Raw genomic sequence first — 15,776 nt, forward strand, 5'->3', positions numbered from 1 at the left:
TAGATCACCTGAAAAGGGTGGTCTATCATGGTCTATGGCTATGCCCGGCACATGTGCATATATGCGCGTCACTACGGTAGTTGTGGTTCACGTGCACAGCGGGAAGGGGTGTATTTTTAAAAAGTAGGCTTTCCACACAAATCAGCCCGTTTTTAGTTACACAACAAAAACAAAACAAAAACCTCTTCTTCACATAAAAAATAATGAAATAAAAAAATAGCTGCTGCTGTTTGAAGTCCGAGTGTTTACTTTCTCCTGAATCAATGACTCAGGACGAGCTGTGCGGAGTTGATCGAGGAGCACGGCAGTCTTGCATTGCTCAGCACTCGACATATGGCTGGCACATCCAGCTGTCGACATAATTGTGGGTCGTCAGAAATGTCTACCTGAACGATACCATTTCAAAGATTTTTTTCAAAAAGAAAAGCAATATCCGCCGATTTGACCTACATTTTGTAATCATTCAGGGCAAATGAATCGTGCAGTCGATATTGCTGTCCCGGACATGTAAGTTTGTTACCGGCTGCAAACGCATGGCTCAGTTGTGTGAAACGTCTCTGTTCGACTTGCCTGTGGACGACATATTGTTCGAGAGAATATTGCCGCAGTTGACCGTGACTCAGCTGTGGAGATGTCGTCTGGTATGCACCTGGTTCCATGCTGTGATCGAGAGATACTTGGAGTGCTGTCACAGCGTGGACTGGTCTGTGGACATACCTGTGCACCTGAATGAGAGAGTGTTCCGTCTGGTGATGGCCAAGTCCCAGCACCTGATCTCGCTGTGTGTTCATGGCTGCCGCGAGTGCTTCACAGACCAAAGCCTGGACATGATCACGGCGAACAACGCGGCGCTCAAGCGCGTGGATTTCGGCCACTGCACGCAGCTCACACCGCGCTCACTGCTGACACTCCTGAATGCAAATCGTCAGCTGCAGTGCATTGACTTCAGCGGCATAAGATCTGTATCCGCAGCGGTATGTCAAGGCATTGCGCTCTGGTGTCCACGACTGGCCGTACTGAAACTGGACGGAGCGTGGGATGTGGACAGCCGTTGCGTAGTGACAATATCGGCGGCGTGCCCCAACCTGCGCCGCCTGTCCTTGCAGAACTGCTACGCCGTCAACAACGATGGCCTGTTCGAGGCGGCGCCACGGTGGAAGCAGCTGACGTCTCTCGACATCCGTGGTTGCTGGCGTGTGTCCAACGACGGAGTGATGTCGCTCACGCAGCATTGCCGTGAGCTGCGCGAGTTGTTCGTCGCCGGCTGTCGGGACATCAGCGAATCGAGTCTGTTCGCCCTGCGCCGACGTCAGGTGCGTATTGATGTTGAGCTGCCCCGCGGTCTGCATGTCGGTGCCAGGGATATCTATCGCAAGCTTGCCTTCGTTCAAGTTTGAGAATCACAGTACTGTTGGTCGCTGAAGAACTGGGGGGGGGGGGGGGGGGGGGGGGGACTTGTAGCCTAGACCGCTCTTGTTTTCATTTACTAAAGTCTATGCACAGTTGAGTCACCGTGTATGCATTGGCATGCTGTACAGTCTATGCACAGTTGAGTCACCGTGTATACATTGGCATGCTGTGCAGTCTATGCACAGTTGAGTCACCGTGTATGCATTGGCATGCTGTACAGTCTATGCACAGTTGAGTCACCGTGTATGCATTGGCAATTTGGCATGCTGTGCTTGGTGAAGTCCTAGCCTGCTTGTTCTTCGGCGCTACCCGACAGCACTGTGATACACGAGACAGCACAGCTTCTAGTGAACATAGTTGAACCAAATACTTCGAGTACCTGGATTTTTTTAGAACTTTTAAACTCCAATGTAGCCTTGTCGTCTCTCAAATTATCGTCCAGCGCGCCACAGGTGCATAGTCCTTGGCTACGCCACGCAGAACCACTGTATCCTAATTTTCAACCAGGAGGGTATCACCAGGGATATCGGGGGAGATATTCGCTTGGAAAATTGGACCGAGTGAGTGTTCAAGGCTTTGCACTCGATCGCTTTTTGACGTGCAGCATTATTTATTGTCCTTGGCTGTATACTTAGTAACTAGTACACAGAAGTCAGTAGTTTAGGACAGTGTTATGTTGCAATCAAACCATGCCGCTACCCTATGCAACTCTGACAACATCCTCACAATCTGTACGATTATATCATTGAGCCTGCCGAAGAAAGTCTTCCCCGGCAGTTGCATGGCTATGGCTCACTAAACGTCATACGGAATGCATATCATGGATATTGCTACCTCTTCGTCTTCGGTCACCGTACGCCAAGCAGATCGTGGATATTGCTTGCGACCTTTTTCGTCCATTCCCTTGAGATGAAATTCTTGAAATTCTTGAGTACTGCATTGATTATTATGAACACGGTGATCGATGTGTGAACATGTGTACTTGTTTCACATCAACTAGAGACCTGCCATAAGGCATGGTGTAGATATGCAACTCCCAACAGTGTATAGCTCCTAATGGGCAGGTGTCACAATTCCTTTTTCAGAATTACACCAGTGTTCACGAAGTAACCGGCTGCCACGAGATGGGATATCGACTTCGTGCAATGCACTTGTTTGTGCAGTCAGTCTAGCTTGAGCATTCATATACAGTGTACTGTAATTTCACAAATTTTCGGTGTACTTTTATTTTCGGTACTTTCGGTGCGTCTGTTTCATACCTAACATTTCGATACAAACACCAACACCCATAATCCAACAGGGAATTTCCCCTCTGTACCTAAAATTTCTGTTCACCGAACCTGGACTTTTGCCCTCACACCGAAAATATTGAGCACCTAAAATTTCTGAAATTGGTGTACACTATAGACTGTGTACTTGACGCAAACAGTCCTGTTCAATGAAATCCAGTCGCGTCACTCAAGTTGGCGCCTTGCACCATTTCGCAGCCCAGTGTTCGCAGGTCTAGGGCTGTACAAAGCCCGGCGCCTACCGTTGAGTGACACGACTGGATTTCATTGAGCATGCAGTACTGTACTGAAGATCGCTGCATCATGCATGCTGGTCGTGTCTTGCCGCTGGCCTGTTTGCAACGTACATATTTGTATTTTGCGGTCGATCAAATTTCGCTTATTTTTCGTCGGCTGATGTCGATCAGGGTGATGAAATGTGCGAAGACTCCCCCTGTTCAATGTTCATCCTAGTTTGGACTCATGCAATAATGGGAGAAATGTCTGTGTATCCCACAGACGGTGAATTCTTAGACCGGGAGATTGAAGGGAGCTGCATGCATGAATACATGTATCTTATTTTTTCCTTTTTGAATCTGCTAGAATTACTTCAGTATGACTGTTTCTTGTTCGAACTCGTAGCATCGATGGCTGCCAAGCGTCCTGAAAAAACAGGCACAGAGCAATAATAAGCTAAGAGTCATGCACAGTCCATTGACTACTGTCAACATTCACTGCTCGAGTAGTACTGAGTACTCGCACCCAGACAAGTGCCTATCGATGTACAATCAACTTTGCGTATACATGTAACGAGACTCGGCGGGGCATCAGAAAAGTGTCCTTATTCGCGAAGTGTCCATATACCCGAAGTCTCATTATATGTATTACAGTTAGATGGGACTTTGCTCTGGGCATGAGAATTCTGTCGTTATTAGCGAAGTTGACTGTACATTTAGTATAGCTGTGCCTGTTTTGATGCTGCATAAGAACTGATCATATGTAACATATATGTGCCACAGCCAGCAACATCATGTCTTAGCAGTGGCGTGCACCGACTCTTGAAAGGGGGGTTTCTAGAGTTGGTAAAAAAAATTCTGGAGACCCACTGTATAATTATGTATTTGTGCACATGCGCATCCCCCGAACATCCCGTCGGAGATAACGGCGAAGGCTAGGGAGGAGGCTAGGGGGGGGGGGGGGACTCAACATCAGGGGTGCAGGGCACCAATGAACACTGGTGCTGATGAGATGCGGGGCTCTTCCGACTGCTATCATCAGATCATGCCGGCACAAACGCGTCTGAGAGGGCACCAGGTACAGGGGTAGAAAGGACAGAAATAAGAGTAATGAGGAATGGAGGGCTAGGGAGGGGACGATGTTACATGGAAATGTTGGTACATGTGCATGTATAACCGGTAGGAGGATAAAACGGGTACGGGTTACCTTTTACATACCAGCACTTCAAAAAGTATTTGCAAAGAGGGTGCAAAACTCAATGTACTCATATACATGTACATGTTTGTCATATTGAACCCGTAAAAGTTTGATAGGCCTAGCCGCCCACGCTACATGTATACAGTCTATAAGTATAACACCATGTCTGGTACTTCACTAGTCCACTCCATGCAGGCATGTTTGTTACATCAAAACACTGCTTACATTCGACGTATCTTTCTTTCTGTTCTTATGACGAAGTTTTCGGCATGTATTGGCAATGTTCCACATGATTTCAATAAAGAGTTATGGACCTTGCTTCGATGGAAGCTCGCGGGAGAAAAGCGAAGCCCCGCGTCCTTGAGTCGCGGCCGGAGCAGCGCTTCGTTCTGAAGCAGCGCAAGTGGATCAGGGACGCACATTTTTTCGTCTTCCAGTCGACAACGTTTTTTACGAACATCTCTGCTGCGCACATGAGCGAGAACGAAAGGCTATCATCTTGATTTGAGTCAACAGTTTGGAAGGAGATATCGTCAATCATATCCTTGAACTGACTTGCATCGCGCGTGCTTGACTCAAATTTCGAGACAAAACGGATTTCTTGAATGTCATCGCCAATCCAGGAGCGAACCAGAGCTAGAGATCGATCTCTCTGTGGCTACTCTCCACTGAAGAAAGAGAGAATAATGTATTTTGAACTGCATGCAAAGCAACTCTCTCTCTCACTTCGAAATAAGGACATAGTCACTGTACTGTAAACTGCCCGTCGATCGACGTGGATGCACGATAAGCAATCCAATAGGCTTTTCCTTTGGCAAGATTGCCCGAAAAAAGGTGGTTTCCAGACACCAAAAAACTCATACGGTGCACGCGCCTGCTTAGAGTGGCAATTTGTCAAACAAATTTCCACTTTGCTCTCCAGCTGCTTGAACTAGACCGCGAAAACAAGTGTGAGAACGAAGTCCGACAATATACTTATCCGCTCCGGTTGACGTTGAGGAATGAAGCACAGCGTGGATATGCTTTACGGAAACAATTCTTCATTCTGTCATGTCTCAAATGTTTTACGAAACCCCAGACGTGTTTTAGCTGACTTCGGCCCATATGTACATGCTCAAGAAAAAGGTGTAGTGTTCCAAATGGGAAACCCCCTCATGCTCAGAGACACTGATCAACTTAATTATTATTACACAAGAACAACAACATCTAGCATGTTAAAATGAACAGCCGGGCCAATGCCGCTCAATGTTGCCTGTTTACCTGCAAGAAAATAAAATACGGCGTATGTAGCCTACGGCTATGATCTCTATCATAAAATGCTAAATAGTTCATCCACTCCCGGGGGAGTCTGAATATATTACTACATCAGTCGCATTGTCTTTGTTCTACTTCATGAGATTTGGCATATTACTAATATTATTTGGCTGTATTTGCCTTGTGCTGTGTTGTACAAGCCTGTTGCGATGCCCCGCATTGAGCGAGATACGCTACGCTCAAAGCTCAGGTTGTGAAGCTCATTGAGCAAGTCATGCTCCGCTCAAAGCACAGCTTGTGGTGTCTTTGGAGCAGCTACTCGTGCCACCACGCTCAAAGCACTGCTGGCCAATCCCTCCGTGCATATGCTGTAGAGATGTGAATGGCTGCCACGACTTGAGGAGAGGCAGCAGACCATGCACACTCGGACAAACACGGATGAGCATTGTGGTGAGAACAGGATTGCCGGATCGGGCACTCCTCTGTAGTCAGTGGCAAGCTTACTCAATGCTACAGTCGCCCGACTGGCAACTGAAGCCCACGCAGCCACGCAGACGCCGGCAGTCAACCACTGCAACGCAATTGGAGTACTTTCTGGAGAACACCATCCCTCCATCCATAACCTGCCAGAAAAAGGGGGGGGGGGGAGGGGAACACACATGAAAGACATCACTGCTTACACTCAGACAATCCATGCATCGATGGGAGAGGGGGCTTGAAGGCACAAACGTTTTAAAGTTGATGACAGTTTGCGGGCATGGACACCAGAGGGTTGAATGCCATACATGTGCAGGGTCTGCACATTCTAATACATGTAATAATATTTTTTCTTTCAAATCCACCAGTTGTGAAATCATCTTACCTGGGGTGGTTCGATAGGTATGCCGTATTTCAGGTCGTATCTGGATGACGGAAGCAAATGCACACATATGTACAATCATGTACGTAGCGTGTACACATGTACACATATACATGCATGCACATACATTTACATGCGTGTACACACATTCATGAACACACATACACATACACACATACATGCATGCACACATGTGTACTTATGCCCATATGTATTCTGGACATTCGTCATTGTCAATTTGTTCGTCACTACATATTGGGTACTTGGATCCGGAGGGGGGGGGGGGGGGGGGGGGGCTGAAAACAGGGCTGTTTTGTGCATGTGTGTGATTCTACTGTTTTGATATTTCGTAACACATTCAAGTGTGAAGTAAGGCCTGGGACTTTATTAAAGATGTACAGAAAACCTGTGACTACCGGCCACCCATTTGGGCCAGAGAAAGCGGTCTTTAGTGGTAGGTGGTCCTTAGTTAGAGGTTTGCACCGCACAACCATAATTATATGAATGTGGGACCGTCCGCGCCTGGCGAAGTGGTCTGTAGTACCAGGCTGGTCGCTAGCCACGGTGGTCTGTAGTACCAGGCTGGTCACTAGTCACGGTGGTCTGTAGTACCAGGCTGGTCGCTAGCCACGGTGGTCTGTAGTACCAGGCTGGTCACTAGCCACGGTGGTCTGTAGTACCAGGCTGGTCACTAGCCACGGTGGTCTGTAGTACCAGGCTGGTCACTAGCCACGGTGGTCTGTAGTACCAGGCTGGTCACTAGCCACGGTGGTCTGTAGTACCAGGCTGGTCACTAGCCACGGTGGTCTGTAGTACCAGGCTGGTCACTAGCCACGGTGGTCTGTAGTACCAGGCTGGTCACTAGCCACGGTGGTCTGTAGTACCAGGCTGGTCACTAGCCACGGTGGTCTGTAGTACCAGGCTGGTCACTAGCCACGGTGGTCTTTAGTTACAGGTTTTACTATAGATGTCATGAGGGGTAGTAAGTATTCACAACAGAGGGAACAGTTATAAGTCATCACTCCCATGAGGGGAAAATGATAGTGTCAAATAGGAAATTGTTTGCTCCTACTTGGACTGGAAGTACATATAAGTGGAGCTCACCTCTCCTACCAAACTCCAGTATTTTACAGGTTAAACGTCGACCGTGATTATAAGTCGACGCCCACATACTTGGGGCCTTGATTTCCCAAGGGCAGTAAGACTCGTGTTCTGCGGATACCAGTAACAGCCATGTGCCAGCGAAGAGTGTCAACTACACATACCGTGTATTACAAGTTAGACGACGACATTTTATGACCTAAAAGACGAACTTGAAAAGGAGTACCCAGCGGTCGACCTACTACTGGATTTTAAACACCCTTTGGGAAATCGAGGCCCCAAGTAAGGGGGGGGGGGTGGGGTCTAACTGCCCTTTGGGAAATCGAGGCCCCAAGTAAGGGGGGTTGGGGTCTAACTGCCCTTTGGGAAATCGAGGCCCCACAATAATGCAGTACAATACAATACCGGTACAGCACAATAAAAGCTGTCAAGGCGACCACTCGGATAAGGCGACCACCTGTCGTAGAAGACCACTTCAACCAGGACCAAGGGATGCTATTCCAGTCAAATACTGTATAGCAGGAAATTTTCGGACGGAATTTATTATACATGCGTACTGAATGCAAACACGTGTATTTAGCATGCAGCACTGTACGAAAATATAATCCGTACGAAATGTCGAAATTCGGCTTTGTCCGAAAATATTTCCGTCCGAAAATTTCCTGCTATAGAGTAACCCTGGATAAGGAGACCACCTGGTAACAGAGACCATCTTGTGAAGGTCCATTGAGCGGTCGTCTTAGACAGGTTTCGCTGTGCAGTAAAACCTGGTGTAAGCGACCTCTGGGTTTAGGGACCACCTGCTCTTAACGACCATTTTTCCATGCACCGACAGTTCTACACTGGCACTGTGGGACCTGGTTCTAAAGATCACCTGGCTTTGACAACCGATTTGCTTGCACCGTGGGGTGGTCGCTTAAACCAGGTTTCACTGTACATAGATGTGTACTCACTCCTGATGCCAGCTCCACTCGCTGTCCTGCCAACCGGAACTGGAGCCGAAGTAACTGTACTCCATTCGTACAATGAGAAAGGCCGGTATGGCAAGAGAAGATAGATTACCACCCGGGCCAGTGTGTGCCCAGAACAGGGTGGGGATTTGGGAGTAGACCTGCACGTGCGCACATACACACACACACACATACACATACACAACCGCATACACACACACTCACACACACACACACACACACACACACACACACACACACAAACACACACACACACACACATGCAATAGATACATACATTGAGGAAGAACCCGGCAAAGGGTAGGGTCATTTTGAACTCTGAATCATGCCTCTGTAAAAAATGATCAACTATGCTGCCATCCTCACCAAATTCCCCAATACTGTAGCATACTGACTAACTCCAAAAATCAAAAGAGTTTGCTGGAGATCCCCAGGATCTCGGGAGTATTGATGATTTCCTGTGATTTTCCCGGGGAAAAACAGGAGGGTTAACCTGTATGAAGACTGTAGTGCTTGTGGAAAGGCACGCCGCACTAACAGTGGTGCAAGCACATCATGTACACGTCACACAACCAATCATATCATGGGCCGTACTCTTTTCACAGAGCTTTGCTGCAGCATAACATGTAAGTGTATGTGTCCAGAGAAAGCTTTCTCCTTTTCTTACAATGTAGGTCCTACTCCCCCCCTGTACGATCGAGTCACTCATTGCTCTTTTCATTATCATGGTAAGAAGATTCCAGCCCCCACCCCCAACATTTAACCTGCACTGTTAATGATAACGGAGGGTAGGGTCTGGCTATAGAAAAATGGGTTTGCAAAAATGTGAAAGTCCCTCTGCCATTCCACCACCGTCTGGCTAAAGCTGTTGTCTAGCTCTGGTACTAGCCCCCTAATCCTGGCTCTTTCCCTAGCCTTAGCTTTCGTCTTGGATCGCGCTCAAGATCTGGTCCTTCCCCGGCCCTAGTCCTGTCTTTGTGGCTCAGGGGCACAGCTGATCCCCCTTTTAGGGGGTGCACGGCTGCATATGTGTAGGATGGCTGGTGCATGTCATTCATTGTCATTATGTGCATGCTAAACCAACCTAGGTCGAAATTTGTAAGCGGGTGCACATGCCCCCCCCCCCCCCCCGTGCCCCATGGGGGCTACGCGCCTGTTGCCCCTGGTTCTGCCCCTGACCAAGGTCCTTCCCCTGGCCTTAGCCTGGGGGCATGGAACCAAGTACCAGGGTTGGGGCTAGCATTAGAGCCAGTACCAGGGGTAGGATCTTAAAAAAAAGGTTTAGGGCCAGCTGTAGAGCCAGGGCTAGGACCAGAGCATGGCCATGAACAGGGCTAGGGCCAGGGCACAAGACCAGCGGCAGAGCCAGGGCTAGGGCTAGAGCAGGGCTATGAACAGGGCTAGGGCCAAGGCTCAAGACCAGCGGCAGAGCCAGGGCTAGAGCAGGGCTATGAACAGGGCTATGGCCAGCTCCAGAGTCAGGGCTTGGGCCCAAAGCCAGGGGCAGAGCCATGGCTATGGTCTAGGCCCAATGATTGGGGCAGAGACATATTCTTACCTCTTCTAATGTGCTCGTCATGAATTCGGAGCAGCCTTGCGGAGTTGCCTGCGAAACAGGCCGGTCGAAGATCGCCTCGCGAATGAAGCCGACGTCGTCACCAAGGTTATGCAGCACACTCTCCTCCGGCAGGATGCAACCGTTGCTCGTCGTGTTGAAGCGACTGCTCATGCCTAATATGGGCATCATGCCGTTCTTGTTCATAAGCTTGATGACGTCACTGTACATCTTGAGACGCGCCGCGTACATCTCGGAAATCGTCTGCGCCGAGTAGTGCGCTGGCAGCGATGTGTTCAGCGTGCGCAGGCAGCCCTCTCCGTCAAAGTCGTCGAAGAACACGCCCTGCACGACTGGGTACTCGGACAGCACCTCGCCGATGGTGTCCTGAATGTAGAACATCTGTGCAGAGCTGTTCCGCCAGTCGAACATCAAACTCCACAGGTTGTAGTCCGGCAGCGACGTGTTGTACAGACCTCCCTGGTCGTCCAGCACCCACCAGTACGGCTGAGTGTGGATGTTCTCCGCCGGCAGACGCGACCAGGCAAAGTTGCTGAGCGCGTGAAAGGACTGCCGATAGACGAAGCAGACCAGCGACGGGTTTCTCAGCTTCAGCACCAGACACTGGTCGTGCAGGGATACCTCTTCACGGTCCGAGGAGTTCAGAACATTATGCAGGCCGTCGATCACCAGTAACGAGTACCTCAAGTCACTCTCTACGGACGCTTCGCTCTCCATTCCGGTGATGTTCTGCGGGAACTTATAAGCCGGGAATCGTTGCCAGTCGTATGTCCAGGGGGGTATAGGCCGGCGTGCAAAGCTGTTTGGAATGAAATGCGGCTCGAACGGGTGCCAGTGGAAGTGCTCGAGGAGTTTGAGCAGCTCGGCTACAGAGCTAGCACTACTATCTGTTTCATGTTCGTACTCTTCACGGACATATCTGTACTCTGCTGTGTCTGGCCTTGCATCTATGTCATCACTATAGGGGTAGTGAGGCTGCCGATGCTGCGACCATAGAGCCCTACTGCTCTGCACTGGGCGCAGCAGCACTGGCAGAAGAAGTGCAATCCACACTGCCTCCAGCGCGGGCTGTGTGTGCGTGTGCCCTTTCAACATGGTCTTACTGGTGTGAGAGCGAGTGAGCACAATGGTGCTGTCAATAGGGGAAAGCACTAAGCAGTGAGTTGAATACAGGCTGGATTAGCGCGCAGTTCCGCACAGTCCACATCCAGTCTGCGCGCTTGGGTTTGTTGCAGATTCGACACCGTACAGGCAGCCTTTCTGCCCTGTTCTCAGTATAATCACCTCCACCGGCTTCTTCCCGAGTGAGGATGGGATATTTTGTAGCCAGCGCTAGCAACCGGGTAGATATCGATGTCCAAACTTTGTCATGAATACAAGTCTCAGTTGCACATTACCCGCTAGAACCGCGGTACTTTCACCATCAGCCTCTCAAAGCCCCTGTCACCTTCGTCGTCCTCTCCTTTCACCGAGAGGATATCCTTTCTTCACTGCGTGTGGGAAATCCGGTGGCCAGCACGTTATGGACCACATACAGCGCTAGCAACAACACATATTCCGTGTTAGAATTCTCTAGATTCCCTCCACAGCCTCCGTAAAGAACCAGCGTCAATATCAAAATACAGTGATAGGGGAAACGATGATTGTTGTTTACTTGATGAAGCAATTATTTGCTGCCCTGCCCAGCAACTCTCTCTCCATTCATCGTTCACGTCCTGGTCCGCATCGCATGGCTCGGAAAGGAATTCACGTGATAGACACATGAAGGCAGAACGTCACTTGTTTGAACATGATCACATGTCTGCTGCCAGCATACACTCAGCCGATTTGAAAGTCCTTTATACTCAGACAGACCTTACTCCGCAGACCAAGTCCATAGTACATGTGTAGACCTAGGCTAGAGATAGAGTAGAGGTAGATCTACCCACCACAGACTCAGTGATCACCTGACTGATGTGTCCGTGCTCCACCCAACGCTCAACAAGATTAGTCAGGATTTGGAACAGCCGGAGGCACCGTCGACACTGACTGAAATCAGTGTCATGATGATGATGAGTAGACTGTAGACCAGGTATGAGGTAGACTCACTGATAGTAGGCCGTACTACGGTAGGAGTCGAGTGGGCATGCCCTGGTCTCCCAAACACCCCTCGAGAAATAAATATCCGAAGTAAAAAATTTCTTTCATTCTAGCACTGTACTGCTGGACAACCAGCCTGAGGTGACTTCGTCGAGATTATTCGTAGATCTACCCGGCATTGGATGAAGCAATACTAGTTACTAAGTCGATCGATTGTTGGCAACGACGAAGATCGCTAGCAGTATTCTGGTCGAGGTCATCGCAGCAGCGTTCTACTCGCGCTGAACTACACCATTGCGTTTGAAAGCAGGCATTGAACTTTGAACCCGGCGAGACGAAAATGATTGGAAAAATCTCATCCTGGCTTCTGTACTGTTTCGTGGTAGATCTACTGGTCAGCTCTCCATCACCGCACTTACTCATGGCTGAAGCACGGGTGGCGAGCAGCAGCAGCAGCATCCCGAAAACGTTCGTCTGGGACGGTGCAGCGCTGGCAGCAGCTAGAGAGCGGGTGATGGTCCATTCGGACCCGGAGCTCATGCCAGCGGTCAAAAAGATCACAGCGGCGGCCGCTGAGCTGTTTGGTCAGGGAGAAAAGTAAGTCACTACACTGCTAGTCATAGGAATATGATTATGATTGTGTAGATCTACAAGCTCAGTGATTATTGTAATAGCATTCCCTTGCCCCCCCCAGGCTCCGAAAGGTTCTGCTCGCGAAACCATGGAATTATGCTTTCATGGATGCTCGCATTATGCTCACAAAATCCTATTCATGCTTTGGCATGCGGGGATAATATATTATTATTCACTTTGTTGTACTTAGGGACCGTCCGCAAATGCATGTAATTAGTTAGAGACGTCTAACAGGCGTTTCTGGTGGGTGGATTCGCCTGCAAGGCGTTTCTAAAAAAACCAATTTCGGAGTACATGTACATGCCTACCATACTGCGCGTGTACATGTACATAATGGCTACATAACCAAAATAACTATAATAATTATAGTTATTTCGAACGCGCTGCGCTGCGCAGCGCTGATGAGTTCACAAAGAACGAAACAGCATGCTGTCCGCAGATTGAGTTATTTTGAATACCGTATTTTCCCGAATATAAGTCGACCTTCTGTGCGCCAGAAACTTCGCCAAAAGCTGGGGGTCGACTTACAAACGGAACTCGACTTACATACGGGAATCTGGCACAACAAATGAAGTGACTGGAGTGTCCGTACAAAAATGCACTACCGTACGAACCACAGTGGCAGTTAACATTGAATAAACATTGGATGACACTGGTTTTGTTCAGATTTTGTCTTACTGGCATGATATGATCTCTCCTCGCAGAGAATTCATCATTCCGTATGTGTGGGTGTCATGGAGCTATAAAAACTTTTTTTCATGAAATTGACTCCTGGATTTGGGGTGGTCGACTTATATTCGGGAAAATACAGTGTTATTCTGGTACTACAGTGCACTGCACACGTCACGGCAGCATAGATAGGGACACATACATGTAACTGTTCGCTATAAAGGGTCAATTTTGCATGGGTTAAAACAGGGTCATGTACAAGGATTCGCTATAGCACGAATTTCGCTATATGCGAATTTGTTATAAGTAGAGTCGACAGTACTATAATTATGTGTGCATAAAAAAATAAAAAATAAATTTCACGGTTCGCGTCAGACTCGGTTTCTCTATATAGAGGCCGAGTTTTCCGCATCCGTAAGAACGCCACCACCCTTCAAGGATCAAGGCTCAGATGCAGCTCCTAAAGCGGTGGGGGGTGAGTAGATCAGCTCACCAGCATGTGGTCAAAGACCGAAAATCCCATTCACTGCACCCATGTTTTCCTCGTGCCAGGCCACGAGTTCCCAATTAACTGTGGGTCGCAGCACGGCTGGAAAATATCCTTCCGCTTCCAAGCAGGACTTGAACCTGGTACCCTCTGTTTCTCAATCATGGTCTCCGACCATCCCACTATGCCTGCATAGTATAGTGTTGAGTATGAGTGGTATTATCTTCATCTTTGGGTGTGTTTCCGGGCGTGGGTGGGTTGGTGAAGAAAGAAAACCTGCCTGTTAGACGTCTCTAAGTAAACACATGCAATTACGGACGGTCCCTTATCGACCCTCAAAGTTCGGAAAATTGTGCGCTTTTCGTACTGGCAAGTGACCATAAGTACAACAAAATACATGAGTATCCCTATGCCAAGGTGTCCATGCATGCCTTTCATTTGTTGACTTCTTTTGTAAAAGATGTTTTCATTGCCAAACTAGTTTGAGTTACCTTTGAAAATCATCATGTTCAACTGTCTTCGTAGTCGTCATACTCGTCCACCATATCAACCTCACCCTGCGAATAATCCGCCCATCTCTCCTGCAGCTCCACCTTGCCTTCCATCATGACCGAACATCAACTATGCCTCCTAAATTATACATGGTTATGAGTGCACAATTGATATTTTTCATTGCTATTTTACGACTGTTGTCTCCTCGTCGGTTATTTAAATTGTTAATTGTTTGAGTACATGTAATATCCACTGAATCAAGTGCATACATCGGTATCGATATTTGCAATGGAAATTGTCGATAAGATTATAACCTGCACAGCCATGGCTGCTAAAATGCAGAGGTCATGACTCCGTATCATCAAGAGTCCATAACCCAAGAGTATGCAACTGTGATCTCTTTTCTATGGGCCAGATGCGCGGCGCGCTGCCTTCATTACATCATTCAGCTACAGTCCGCGCACTGCGGAAAATCAAACACCGCGCCTTCCCTCTGGTTTGAAATGAACTTTCGTACGGAACTGGAGTTCACGCGCCATAACTCAGAGATCGCGTAGGTACTGGAACGAATCGGGCAAAAACGGATGGGCTCGTACGAGAAATTGTGAGTTTGAGTGCATGCTTTCAGAGCGGGATGAAGGCAAGTTACGTAATGAAGGCAACGCGCCGCGCATGCACCCATAATCACAGTTGCATACTCTTGGGTTATGGACTCTTGGGATCATGCATAATGTGGATGTACACAGACTTTTGCGGACTACCCGTCGATATCTTGTCTGCCCTGAGACACCTGAAAAAGGCTGATTCACGCGCATCTTCTGCTACATGTGCTGTATCAGCGTGAGAAAGACCTTTGAAGAAGACGGGTTCGAGCATACAACAATGTATTTCCATGATTCCCGAGTACTCTGCTATCCACTGAACACTCTGTCTCTATGACCTCCGAACCCTGTAAATACAGACCACCAGCACTGGTCCGGTGCATTGTACACGTGCAGCCTACACACTAGAACTGAAGCACTACCAGGTAGTTACGCTCCTACCTCCGAAAGGATACCAAATTATGTTCCAAATTGTCAACCACGAAATTATGCCTATAATTACACCGACATAATCCGCCGGAGCCTACCCCCCCCCCCCCCCCCCCCCCTGCCAATACAGACAATGATTCAGATTACGTCACACCAGCACACGGGACGCATCTAGATACTAACTCTGTACTTTGCTGGGGTCAGAGGGGACCCAGAAGTTGAAATTTGTTCACTTCTGACTACCTCACTTTCAAACCCGATTTGAGGTATCTATGGGTACAATGAGTAGAGGTGGCGACGGAGAAAGGTAGCGTAATGAAGGCAGGTGCTCAATCTCTGGACAGCAAGCTGTTTCGCTAGATCCGAGTCATCCATGTAGCGCAGAGTGACTGGCTGAACAGATCGTACTGAAGTACAATGAACAAGAAAAGTAAAAAGGCGACGTGGAGACAATAATCTTAATAATGCAATGAATATAACTAAATGCGCACTCATATCACAACCATGGGGAC

General features: G+C 48.5%; 3 protein-coding genes across 3 annotated transcripts in view; 2 read left to right on the plus strand and 1 right to left on the minus strand.

Annotated features, from left to right (window-relative positions):
* Positions 1-204: 204 nt before the first annotated feature.
* On the plus strand, positions 205-2,349 carry LOC135819281 (F-box/LRR-repeat protein 15-like). The gene has a single exon (XM_065332456.1). It carries the CDS (start codon positions 534-536, stop codon positions 1,395-1,397), a length of 864 nt encoding a protein of 287 aa, XP_065188528.1. The 5' UTR covers positions 205-533; the 3' UTR covers positions 1,398-2,349.
* A 2,926-nt stretch (positions 2,350-5,275) lies between these two features.
* Positions 5,276-11,570, minus strand: LOC135819282 (uncharacterized). The gene is made up of 4 exons (XM_065332458.1): positions 9,856-11,570; positions 8,280-8,437; positions 6,229-6,268; positions 5,276-5,989 (listed from the first exon to the last, which is right to left on the minus strand). Exons 1-4 carry the CDS (start codon positions 10,966-10,968, stop codon positions 5,867-5,869), a joined length of 1,434 nt encoding a protein of 477 aa, XP_065188530.1. The 5' UTR covers positions 10,969-11,570; the 3' UTR covers positions 5,276-5,866.
* Positions 11,571-12,046: 476 nt separating this feature from the next.
* Positions 12,047-15,776, plus strand: part of LOC135819283 (uncharacterized) — a 19,874-nt gene continuing 16,144 nt past the window's right edge. The window contains exon 1 of the mRNA XM_065332459.1: positions 12,047-12,549. Within this exon, the coding sequence (XP_065188531.1) occupies positions 12,293-12,549 (257 nt within the window). The 5' untranslated portion in view covers positions 12,047-12,292. The remainder of the gene's footprint in view (positions 12,550-15,776) is intronic.

Source organism: Sycon ciliatum, chromosome 6 (assembly GCF_964019385.1).
Source record: "Sycon ciliatum chromosome 6, ocSycCili1.1, whole genome shotgun sequence".
Lineage (NCBI taxonomy): Eukaryota > Metazoa > Porifera > Calcarea > Leucosolenida > Sycettidae > Sycon > Sycon ciliatum.

What these genes read in the sequence shown, in the direction of transcription:
- LOC135819281 (XM_065332456.1), top strand. Translation starts at nt 534, where the DNA reads ATGGCTCAGTTGTGTGAAACGTCTCTGTTCGACTTGCCTGTGGACGAC.
- LOC135819282 (XM_065332458.1), bottom strand. Translation starts at nt 10,968, where the DNA reads ATGTTGAAAGGGCACACGCACACACAGCCCGCGCTGGAGGCAGTGTGG. An exon ending in TGACGAGCACATTAGAAGAG is followed by an intron (nt 8,438 to 9,855) that starts GTAAGAATATGT and finishes GCGCACGTGCAG; the next exon opens with GTCTACTCCCAAATCCCCAC. An exon ending in GAGTGGAGCTGGCATCAGGA is followed by an intron (nt 6,269 to 8,279) that starts GTGAGTACACAT and finishes TCCGTCATCCAG; the next exon opens with ATACGACCTGAAATACGGCA.